The sequence below is a fragment of the Charadrius vociferus genome, unplaced genomic scaffold, assembly GCF_000708025.1.
Source record: "Charadrius vociferus isolate BGI_N301 unplaced genomic scaffold, ASM70802v2 scaffold59, whole genome shotgun sequence".
In the NCBI taxonomy this organism is placed as follows: Eukaryota; Metazoa; Chordata; class Aves; order Charadriiformes; family Charadriidae; genus Charadrius; species Charadrius vociferus.
The window spans coordinates 6043501-6056456 of record NW_009661371.1 but is presented as its reverse complement, the minus strand read 5'-3'; the positions used below and the strand labels follow the sequence as shown (position 1 = coordinate 6056456).

At 36.5% G+C, this 12956-nt stretch overlaps 1 protein-coding gene across 1 annotated transcript in view; it reads right to left on the bottom strand.

The window, feature by feature from the left end:
• The window catches only part of TMA16 (translation machinery associated 16 homolog (S. cerevisiae)), a 24004-nt gene that overhangs the window by 2011 nt on the left and 9037 nt on the right, over nucleotides 1-12956 (bottom strand). Inside the window, exons 4-7 of the mRNA XM_009893775.1 lie at nucleotides 9402-9439; nucleotides 8531-8615; nucleotides 7310-7458; nucleotides 288-330 (exon numbers count right to left, since the gene is read on the bottom strand). Coding sequence (XP_009892077.1) covers nucleotides 288-330; nucleotides 7310-7458; nucleotides 8531-8615; nucleotides 9402-9439 — 315 coding nt within the window. The remainder of the gene's footprint in view (nucleotides 1-287; nucleotides 331-7309; nucleotides 7459-8530; nucleotides 8616-9401; nucleotides 9440-12956) is intronic.

The following is a 12956-nucleotide window of genomic DNA, read 5'->3' as shown; positions in this document are numbered from 1 at the left end:
CTCTAAGAATATTGAAAGAAAGATACTTCAGTTACAGAAATGGAATTCTAACTGTTGAAGCTTTCTAACCCTTCCAATGTTTTAATGATTAACTGTCATCAGCATTTAGCTTGTAACAGCTAAGAAATGCCAAAACGCAACACCATACCTAGTCTGCTTTTTCAAATGAGAAATCCTTTGACAGTTTTGCATAAATTCTTTTTTAAGACAAAAAGACATACAACATGTCAAATTCAGAAACACTGTTTTGCCTAAACCGATTAGTAGTGATAATAAAAAGAACTTACCTGAAAAATTTAAGATGCTTTCTGTTCATAATATCTGGGATTTCTAATGGGAATGAAATTAAATTCTGTTAGATGTATTACATTATTCGAGTCTAATTTCAGAGAAAGAAAGGTGAGCTGAAGGGCTGAACATATTATTTCAGAGATTAAAAGACCAAAAAAATGAGAATGAGGATTCATATTAGAAAGTTTCTAAAGCAATATATAAACAGGAAGACCTCTCACTGCTTGCTAAAGAAAAGGAAGTGAACTTATACCCATGAACTGTTCCAGAATTCAAACGTGCCAATTACTGAAAAGCCAATCCTGACAAAGAATAAAAAGAGGTCATTTTCTCTAAACTGAAACATCCAAGAAACAGCAAAATTTTAAGCACCTGAAGTTTTTCCCTTTAAAAAAAAGTCCAGGGAAGAAACTAGGAAAATAATTAATTCCTTTTTTGCTTTAAAAAAAGCAAACTAACATCCTCAACCAAGATCAAGGTCTGGTTATGCTAGTTTTTAAGACATTCACTCACCCACGTAATAAAAAGACAATTCTGCTCTGCAGAACTTACTATAAATATGCACAACAGATAAAAGGTAAGATAAGAAAGCTTAGTTTCAAAACTGATCTAAATATACAAGCCTCACTGTAAATTAATGGGTACTAAGTTGTCCATAAGTATTTTGAAATGTTTTTGTAAAAAAATTTCCAAGCACTTAAGTCACTACTGCAGGCAAGGCAGATCAGCAGTACAGTTAGGAAAGTAACTCTGATAAGTCAAGTAAGAAAATGTAACAGTTAAATACTCTTCATAAAATTTACCATGCAGTACAAGAATATATATGTGTATGTGTGTGTGTTTTTAAAATATAAACACTGGGAAGAGTACAGTAAGATGTCAGGTGTTTGAATAGAATACATTCTTGGATTTTGGAATATAATACTACTTCCTTCCACCTGTAATATGACAGTCCGAAAGCAAAGAACGGCTATTTGATAACAATTAGTCTCACTCCAATGCAATTATAGTTTCCATTATTAAATACCTGTTCTATAAACCATTTAATACTAGGAAACTAGCATTCCCTGGTTGCTGAAATGCTTGTTAAATACTGCAGTAAATGCACCATAATATTTACACAGACTGTTGTCACATCTCCTCTCATGAACTGCATGAAAGGCATGAAAGGTTTCAGTCTTCCACACTAACAGAAATAAGTGACATATACTCACAATAAATCTTTATTACCTTCGGTAGTAAAAAGGAAGGCAAACAACATCTTGTACAAAGACCTATGGGACAGACTTCCCCCCCCGCGAAGTAGCCAAAACATTCCTACTAGATGTGTAGTTTATCAACTCATGTAGAATTTTACCTAGGATGCCTAAGCTGCTTTGCCTTGATGCAGTGTCATTCTTTTCTAGGTCAGTCCTAAAGTATTGCAAATGACCTGTGTTTAACATCTTCACTAATTTATAGAGATTTACGCTTTAGGAGCCTTGAAATTTTTGCACAGTCTAAAATACCTCATGTCTATGAACTGCACAGATTTCACAGCCAGCAGGTTTCTCAACAAGGAAGATGCTTGCTACATCTATAACATTAAATCCACTTTATTATTTTAGCTTTTAAAATGTGTCATTCCAGCAACTTCTTATACTGTTCTTGAGCAAACCCTGAACAAACAGTTCTGTCTTTGTTCATCTATCAACTTTTGCAGGTCTCACAGTAATACATCAGATCATACTAACAATGCAGGATTATACATGATTTTGCTACTACAGAATGTAGGATGATGATACCTGTCACTTATTTTTGTCACCAGAGTCCTTAATATTCACAAAAATATTCCCTCCTTTCAGACTGGGTTATAAAGTTACCAGCTGAAGAACAATAGTATATGCAAAATGTTTTGGTAACAATTACACTGATTTCTGCAGCCTGCTTCTTGGAAATAGGTAAGGTGATACTGCTCACAGCCAAGCAAAGCAAGGCAAAGAGACATGTATCTAATCCTTTTTTCATTTGCCAATTCCTTGGTTGTGATAGACATCAATGCCGCATTAGGTCCATCCTTCCCAACTAAGCAATGAAACAAAGCCATGGTGCCTCTTGCTTTCTTTGCAGTCCTTCAAACTGTGCTCTTGGCAGCATAGTGCCAAATGCTGAACCATCCTAGCCCCCAAGACAGAAAGTTCTTCCCTTTTCTCAGGTATTTTACAAGGAGCAATGCCTACTCAGTCTGCTTCTAGGACAGAACTTAGTGATGTATACAGCGAGTTTGGCAGAAGTGGCACCATGCTAATTTGGGACAACTGCCCCACACTGACATTTGTATTTGTTCCTTCTATCAAAGCACTGAACCAATATACAGTTCAGTGTTATTCTCAGAAAACCAAGGACTAAATTGCAATACTTTCAAATGAAGCCCTTTCAATTGCTTTTTTTGATGAAAAAACACCTTAGAAAGCACTTAAAAAAGTTAATTTAATTAACTTACATGGGACTTTTTCCAAAGAGAATATTCTAATAGTTTTATCTTGCCTGTCATCCAGGGCTCACCACCGTCACAAGAAAGCAGGCATTCTAAAGGGGGGAGACTCTCTGACAAACCAAGATTTGGCACTGCATCGATCTTTACTGGTTTGGCAGTGACTAAATTTTTAAGTTATGCTTACATCTGTGTTTGCAGTATGGTACACAATACAAACCACAGAGTTGCCAGATTAGGAACAGAACTACAAATTCTAGTCCTGTGTGTGAAGAAATAAAGTAACTATATACTGATATATAGTAATTGATTTTTTAAATTATGGTGGAAAGTTGCAGTAGTGCTATATTTTCAGATTAATAATACTTGTCTTACTCAGAAGTATCTCCTTAGCATGAGCCAGTGTCATGGTTTTTGCTGCTACTTGTGAACTTCTTAGTTTGCTTTAAAAATGTTAAGACACAGGAGTATGTTTTACTGAACTAAAGATGGAGAAAATGGAAGATGGAGAAATATGGCACAGGAGTTAGTGGAAAAGAAATGAAGACCGTATTTTGGGGAGTGGATATTGTCTGGCATTTCTAAAATGAAGTATTCAGCAACCTATGAGTTGCAAAGTAACAGTAGTGAAAAATTTAAGTAAGCATTTTTTTCCATGTTTCTGATCCTTTCAGATAGTTTTACTTTCCTCTTTCTCTTCTGAGGAAGAACAAACAGCATGCTAGCTCTCAAACTTTGTCATGAAGATGTTAGTGCTTTACACCGTTTTCTAACAAGGAAAAAGCAAAGAAACTGAGCTTAATTTATAACTTGTGTAAAATACTGTAATGTCAGCACCTTTCCATCTGTTTGGATGGAGAAGCACTGGACCAAATTACTTCAATGTTCGTATGGGCATCAGAAGTAAAAAGCTTCTGCCAGCTGTAGGTTTAACCTATACTTCTGTGCCCAGGCTTGAACCGGAGAGCTTCCAAAGCATAACTACAGAAAAAGGGGATAGAGGAGCTAATCCTGGTGTCAGAGCATCCTTCTGCAGCTGTATCCCACAGCGCTATTTTTTAACCAAGTGCTCTGTGACAGTCTGCTGAGATGCTTTATTTCCTTCCAGAAGTATGCTGATAATAAAAAACATTATTGTTCTTCATAGCAGTAACCACTTCTCTCTCCCAAAGCAAAGACATGTACAAGAGATTTACCTAAATCTCACAAGAACTGAAATGTCACTGCTCTGTCAGTGCTCTGCACAGAGTATAGGCTGCACATATCTCATATCTATTAGAACTGTCATACAAAGAAACACCCATCAGGTCAAAAGATGAAATTGCAGCCTGAAGTTAAAAAAGGAAAAGCATGTCAGAAACTGTAGATGCTCTTTAGACAAAGAACCATTCAGTTTCACAATAATGATCGTTACAGAAAACGGCAGCTAACAAACAGTATGCTAGTTACACTAGCAGACACAACTTTCATCTGAATTAAATCAATTTCTTTATAACCTGAAGTTTCAAGAATTAACTAATAAAACTGGTGCATTTAGCTTTAAAGGCCATTTTTCCCCCCAAGACTGACATTATGCTTCTGACAGAACAGGCAACATAATTAGAACGTATGATGTTCAGATTAAATAGTTATGACGCTTTTCAACTGAAAGCATGCTACCTCTGAGTTCCAAAAGCATATCCTGTAAACATTGAGGATTCCATTTCAATAGTTTTGCTATAAACATGTAAGAGCAGATGAAAAACACAAATGCACACAAATGACAACATCAGGAAGAAAATTGAAGTAAATTAATGTAGATATATTTAAAGAGTAGGGAAGTGACAAGAAGCTGCTAACAAAACTCAACAACCTCACAGATAGACTGAATGTTCCCTGTATAGGTGCTGATTTTTAAAAAAAGACGACTAAAATTTACTATTCTTTTGGATATCTACCGCTTTTGTAAACAGCCAGTAAAGAAGAATTAATTTTTCATTTACATATATCTGATATACATATACACAGCATCAAATTTTAGGAGACTTTCCTAAATGTGAACAATTCATATCATGTAGTCTCTTCACAGCAAATGCAAACGCATACAAGAAATAACCGAGTTCAAGAACAGGGGGAAAAAACCCAACAAGTACTAAGTCAGTTATAAAAGCTCCACTCACGACAGCTTCCAGGGATAATAATGAGCTAGAGCATAAAAGCAGTTTCCAGCTGATCTCCATTTATCCCCAATCTCTAATTACAGTATTTAGTAGCAACTATTTTCTCTGAATGAATACTGTCCTAGACAGAGAGCAAAACCTGCAGCAGCTGTGATAACAAATAATGAATGATTTGACAGTGTATTTAATATGTGAAGTTGCACCATGCTCTCTGAATGCTTTACTTACTAATACTGTAATAACCTCAAATTTTATGTACAATATTTCTGGATTCTTCTTTATTTTTATGTTGTGCTTGTGCATTTGACATCTTTCTATCTAGTCCTAATGCTTTTCTCTGTCAGTTTTCCACAAAGCAGTAAGGAAAAAAGGAAGAACTAAAATTTAAAAGCAAAACCAAACCGGAGATTTTCTACAACTGAGATATTTTATGACATTCATAGTATCTATTTTCCCATGACTCTTCCCCCCTTCAAAGAAATCAAAGATTATGCATGAAGTCATACAGATATTCCTGAATTCCTCTGTCACTGCAGGTTGTGAAAGTGCTGGCAAAATTTTAAACAATGGCAAAATTTTAAAGCCATTCATTTTGCTTATTGGTACAATATAAATCAGGGGAAAGGGGAATATGACACACAAGCCAAACCTTGCTGTGCTTTGTATGCTAACCACAGGATAATTTTTCATGTCTTCCATGACATACTTTCACTGTTAGAAGGACACCTGAATAACACTTTAGCATTAAAGCCAAGTTCATTACTCAACTCCAACATGCTTATTTGTTAAAGCAAAATACATAAATTTCACTACTGTTTTGTACTTGACTCTCCTCAAAACAACTCTTTGCTTTTTGCACTTTCATTATCCTTTTGTCTTTCTCCTTTTTTTCACCAGGTTGCTGCTGCTTTCCTTCAGCCTAGTTCCAACTATCAACTTTTCAGTCTTTTGTTTCTCTTTCTCACATGTAGCTTGCATCTGTACACTACCTGCAAAACCAGAAAATACTTTCAAAAAGAGTTTAAGCGTGTCTTCTTAAAGACTATGCATCTTAAAAGGAAAATTTCAGCTCTAATGATTATGTTGTGGTTTTCACACGGGTGCTCCTCAGAAGATTTCATTATCTAATCCGCTGGCATAGATGGCCACCCCAAAGGAAGATGGATGGTAATAAAAAAGTCAACAAGAATATCTGGCATTACGATTTTACTCAAACTTGTGATAATGCCCAAGACGAATGTTTAAAAACTCACAAGTGCTTTCAACTAGGCTCTTATCTACAAGATTTTAAATTTTAAATCTTCAGAGTTATTGTCGGCTTTTGATTATTAAGAGGTTAAGTGTTAGGGCCTTCACACACACAGAGCACTTACACTCCCTCCACCACCATCACCAGTAAATCAAAGAAAAGAGCGTAACTCCTCTGCCTGAGAAGAACAAGGCGGAAAAATGTGTTTTTCTACTTGTGGTTTATCATTTATGCCTGTAGAATAGAGCCTGTAGAGTAGATGTGTCACAATAGCCCAGGATTTCTTTGTGGAATACCTAAATTTTAATAGGAAAATTCCAGAAATATTCAAATTTTGGAAATACATCACTACTACAGTTTCTGCTGTAATCATTCTCCCACATGAAACACATCTCAACCTCAGTGGAATGAAAGGTCTCTTTCTGAAGATGTTTTCGGCCCATGAGTTCAGAGGCTTTGGTTCTCTTCAAGTCCACTCTCGCATGATATGAAACTTGCTGAAGTTCCTCATGCCACTGGCCCACATCGGTGGAAAGGCGCAAGTCAGGCACAGGTTTATCCCTAACAGTAAGTTTCTATATTATCAAAAGAATGTTAAATAAAGCTGTGTATAAAGACTTCATTAGCACAAATCCAGAGTGCAAAGCCCACCTAAAAACAGTAATTAATTTGTTGACAAAGCGATGCTGGTTATTGCCCACAGGAGCAAATAAAGTCTTCACGCTAATGCATGTTAAAACATGCACACCCACTGAAATGCCCTTTTAAGATAAAAAATACTTTGTATATAATGAAGGTCCAAGGAAGCTGCTGAAGAGAATTTGTATTTGAGACAGGTACATTAAATTTCACTTTAGTTTCAAAAATACGCTATATGTGCCTGCACTAAAGAGGCACTAATAGCAAAGACGCACAAATGCAAAGCAGTAAAACAGAAATATGAGTCAAATCTCCACCATTTTTTTTCTCCTTTTCTTCACCCTGCCCCTCCTCTGAAACTCCTCTGCAAGGCATAAATACCTAGCAGTTAGTTAAATCCTTAAAAGAGAAAGAAAGATAATGCCTAGAAACTTCATTTAGATTGTAGCCTCATGAGCAGGAGGAGAAGGTGTGATTACTTCTAATGCTTTTACATACCCATTCCATAGCCTTCATAGAGTTGTCTTTCACGTTCTATGGTCTGCTTGATGACAGTTTCCCGTGAACCGTGCTGTCTTCCCTGTCTACCTTTAATGCCGTTTTGTAATTCAATCTGCTCCAATTCAGCATTGAATCGACACATATAACTGAAAGAAATAAAACGCATTTACGCTGGATGCAGTCAAGCAAAACTTTTGCAAAACAGAATTACTCTGATAATCTAAAAAGTTATTTTACTAATTGTATTTATTTTCTAAATTAGTCAGAGATGTTTCTTAGATTTGGACTATTATTTTAATCTTCAAAGTGGAAGCTCCATTTAGAACTTCATTTGAATTATCTGCCGCTTCCAGAAAGATTAGGGTTTTTTTATTTGCTTTAAAACTATATTTGCATAAAACAAAACTCCCACATTATTATGATTCACCTGCTCTGGAAGACCAGTGTTAAATCTAAGTATTCCTAACTTTTAAATGCTGAATCGCATCACCTCAATAATAATTTTTCAAGTAAAGTTCTCCATTGGCATGTGTTCTACACCATCTTGCAAACATTCAACCCAAATACAAAAGGTAAGCTTTTATTGCCTTTGCAGTATCACTAGTGTTCATTAGCAGTTTACAGGTTCCATGAACAGTGTAGGAAGTGTCAGAACGTCTCAAAAGAAACTGATATAATATCCCTGTGTAAAAATGCATATATATTATGTTATTTAGGTAGCAGGTAAAAAATGGTAACAAGCCACAGGTACATACATCCAGCAGCACAGAAAAAACTGAGTTTCTTCTTAGCAGATTCAATTTTGGTATTTCCTGCCCTAAAAATTGACCCACCTGAGTACTGTTTCATCTTCTCAGCAAAGAACATTAAAGAATAAAGGAGTAAATAGTAAGTAATAAAGGAGTCACTGAATAGCCCAACTAGCAAATTCATGCAACTACTACTATGCAAATCGATTAGAGTCCTCCACACACTACAAAAGCAGAGATATACTTAAATAATAAAAAAAACAAACATGACTTACTTCAGTAATTCTAGTGTGAATATATATATCTTTCAATATATAATTGACCTCAGTTGCAACGGAATCAACTATTTGATATCAATAGTAATATACAAAAAGTCCTTCTCTGAGTCTTCATCACTTTACAGAACTTAAGAACATTATTTTAAAAGACAAATCAAGCTTTTTAATCCTGTTTTTAATACCAGTCTTACTTTTCAATTAGTTCACCAGCTTCCTTCTTTGTGTACTCAATTTTACTGGGGTCGAGGTGACTTTGAAACCACTGCAATTTTTCTCCTACAAGAATAAACTTAATATTAATGATTACATCATCACTGTAGCATCAACACAGATTAAAGTTGTTCAAATTTTTGAAATAACCCCCCATTTTACATTTTGAATAGCATCATAGACTCACTGATATTGTGTATACCAGGTATGAAAGTAGCTGCAACAGAAACATTCTCACATCATTTCAGATGTATTTTGTATCTTCCTTATGGAAAAAAGACATTACACTTTGCTTTACTGGATATTAGCATTTAAAACGTCACTGTATCAATTGCTTAAGATGGAAACTTAGGAAGGCCCCAAGGGGAAAAAACCCAACACAATGACTGAGCAAGAGTTCTGATCATCAAAATTTTTAAACAGATTAAATTGAAAAGGTGCAGTGTCAATTATATGAAAAATATTCCAGGTTGTGTCTCAAAATTTTGAATTTACTTGCTAGCAGAATGTGTCTGCTAACCCACGTGTATCACCCTGTTTTATAATTAAAAAAAGCGTGGAGACAAGTACAATAAATTCATGTACAGATGTACAAAACAGATGTTTGGTCTATGTTGCCCTGTTGTCATGTACACTGACTAAAGATTAGGCTACGCTCAGATGCAACTTCAGTTTTGTCTATACTACTTAAGTAAACATGTCAGGTATTTTAGCATTTCAACAAAGACTTTTTTAAAATTATAGAGTCAGATTATAAAGAAACTGTAATTGGAGTATTTATAAAGTCCATAAAACTTAAAATCTATGCTAAAAAGTTGAACACTGTATTCAGTAATAGAAGTTTCTGCTCACCAATGATACTCAAACGCAAAGCTTTGTCAGTCTTCAACCTAGCAGAGAAAAAACAGATAAGTTATCAAGGAACGAGTACCATACAAATAGTTATCGTCATTTTCTTTCTCCAAAAATTTTTTTGGAGTCACAATGCAAGTCAAGGTAAAATTTCAAATAGAAATATTTGCCAAATTCAGAACACTGTAAAACTTTGCTTCATCTAAAAATTCTACTTTTTGGTAAAACTGCTACCTGAAATTTGTCCAGTTTACCTATAAAGTTAAACAGTTTCTTGGAAGAAATTAGGACACACCACTGTTCTTAGACCACAGCAAAAGGAATTTCATAGAAGACCTGCACTGTAATAATTTTATTAAGTATTTCTAATATTCTGATGGTATATTTAATGAGCTTGGAAATCAGGAACAAAGTATTTCAACACACTGCATCCTCGCAAATCAAGCATACAAGTGAAAAGTACCATCCTAGTATCTAATAAACCTCTAATAATAAAAGTTTGTGCTTAGTGAACAGTAAAAGTCCATGTGTTCAGAAACCAAAATTAACAACTTTGTAAAAAAAGATGAAAAAAAAGTCTACCTCAATGTATTTTTAACTCCACCTCAATCTGTGGTGGGATACTTAAAGCCGTCTGTAGTTTATGGAACGTGTGTACACAATTCAGTTTGGGATTAATTCCCATCCTGTTGGGCAGTTCTCAGAGGACACAAGTTTTCTAACAGGTAATAAATACAGTGCATCATGCATTTTTGTCCTGAAGCTCCCATATTCAGTCTGCAGCAATGAATCTTTCTGAATGTTACTTTATTTCCAGAAAGGAAAATAACACGTTGTTGGGTTAAGTATGAAATTTGTCACTGGAAAAAATATCTTAGCCCATGCATGTTCAGTGTATATATGCAAGGACCTCTGACTTCTTTTATTATTTAATAAGAAAATTGATAATGGATAAAGAAAGACTTAAAGGATATAATTGACAAAGAACAAATAATGCCAAAATTCAATACAGTTCAAAGCTACCCACCCAAGGGTACTGAAGGAGCTGACGGAAGTGCTCACTAGGCCACTTTGCATCATATATGAGCAGCCCTGGCTAACCGGGGAGGTCCCAGCTGACTGGAAGTTGGCAAATGTGACACCCATCCACAAGAAGGGCTGGAAGGAGGATCCAGGAAACTACAGGCCGGTCAGTCTGACCTCAGTGCCTGGGAAGGTCACGGAACAGATCATCCTCAGTGCCATTACACGGTACATGCAGGAGAACAGGGTGATCAGGTCCAGTCAGCATGGGTTTATGAAAGGCAGGTCATGCCTGACCAACCTGATCTCCTTCTATGATAAGGTGACCCACTTAGTGGATAAGGGAAAAGCTGTGGATGTTACCTACAAGGCTTTTGACACAGTTTCCCACAGCATTCTCCTGGAGAAACTGGCTGCTGCAGCAGCATGTACTCCACATGGGAAGCGTGCCCCGCGTTCCCGGGTGGATAGCCCTCGCCACCCACCTCCCCCGGGCACTGCTGCCCCTGTCCTCCTCACACCGTCACCCGGACCTGCCGCCCCTTGGACGACTCCGCTGGTGAAACCTTTCCAGCTCTTAATTCCTGATACAATAGTTATAAAAACTTTCAAGTGTAAATTTCAAAAGGTTGGAGAAACACACGCTCCGTCTCTGCACAGGAAGATCTCAGCGCCGCAATGGTGCTGCATGGATACATGTATTGATCTTAAGTGTATATCTAGACCATTAAAAATGGTATTCATTTAAGCCTATACATGAACAGGATTTCTGTTGGTGTTGAGAGTTTTTCCTATGTATTTTCTAGTGCTGCAGGGGTTTTAGTATTATTTTGTTTAGGAGTGTCGCTAGTTTTTAATGTAGAGCAAGTCACAATATGGCATTTCCAGTATCTTGGATCTGAAGTGAAAGAATCTCCAGGGGAATAGCAAATACTCCTACAAATGCAAGAACTTGACTTTCCAATACTATACTTTTCCTTTTAAATGCCATTTTCTTTAGCAATATACTAGATAATTGGTACACAGTCATGGGAGGCTTTGGAGCAAACCCCCTTATTTTTTAAGCTTAAAAAATACTTGTTTGCTTCTTGGCAGTGTTAGTTTTGACTGGGAATACCATCTTCCGTTTTGGAAATAAAGATATGAGAAGTTTGTTATTGAGACTTTAGAGAGAGAGGGAGATCTTGTGGTCTGAAACCAGTTTCAGGGCTCTAATTCCACATCCTCCGCAATATTTACAAGTCAATTTGCTTAGATGTAATCTGGCTTTACTCAGTGGAGTTCCTCCTGATCTATACGCTGCAGTAGAAATCAGAAACAGATACTCCACATCTGTTTCTGGTTTTAGGTGGTTTTGTCAGGGCAGGCTGACGGCTGGACTTGATGATCTTAAAGGTCCCTTCCATCCTTAGCAATTCTATGATTCTATGATTCTAATGTGCTCCTTCATTAAATTCCTTGTACTCCACGGAATTTAATGAGCATTTCAGAGTTAACTGAAGTAACTCAGAGCACAGAAATCTGTCAACTGTCACAAAAATTGAGCTCAAAAGAGAAACTCCTGCTTTCCAGAGACAAACATATTTGTGCCACTTGGCCACAAACCTACATTATTAAAATAAAGATTAGCTTTTTCAAGGAGTATTTCATCCTCTGAAGATCATCTAAAAGCCACATAAAGGCAAATGCACAGCATGTGTGAGTTGCTAAGAATTCCACTAACGCATTCAAGGAAAGCCTTTTTAGTTCTATGGATACCCCGGCATCTGAGACAAGCATTTTTAATACAAAAATCTACAGAGGTCAAGCATGGGGTTTGAGTTTTATCACACCTGCCAAAGAAAAGCCCAAGCTGGTTGATTAATTAAAAAATGTTTGTGTTAAAACAAAAATGACCCTCGTTCCTGCGGGTTAAAGGACACACTTGGATGAGAATATGTACAAAAGAAAGGAAAAAGGAGTTAGATTAGAAGTCAGCTTTAAAGCTTAGCTGTAGAAGATGCCTTCAAGACAAAGTGTGGTAGGGCGCCTACAGAGGGCTTACAGCAGGGAGTTCTGAATGGGAATAGCAATCAAGAACAGGACACATTCCACACAGTGGAACTTCACCCCAGCAGTCTCTGCTGTGAACCTCACATGGCAACACAGCCAGCCGAGTACGACTGCAAAGCGTTGCCATGGAGAAAACCATGATGCCATCTAGAAATGCTGCCTGATTATAATAATAAATCATGTAACATATCTATGCTTTAAAAAACTACAAATTACCATTTGCACCTGCAAGAGTCACTAGATCATTTATTTATCAAGGCAATGAAGTATATAACCAGGATTTTTTTCTGGAAGAAAAACTGCCTGTGTCTAGGTGTACACAACTTATTTCAGTACAAGAAATACTGAATGATAGGATCAGACATTGCCCTACTGTACTTTTCATAAAAACTTCACCTCAATGACTGCTAGAAGACAATAGTATTAGCAGGGAGTCTAATCAAATAAGGTAGGTCAAAGAAAGTTCCTTTCATCTCCTTC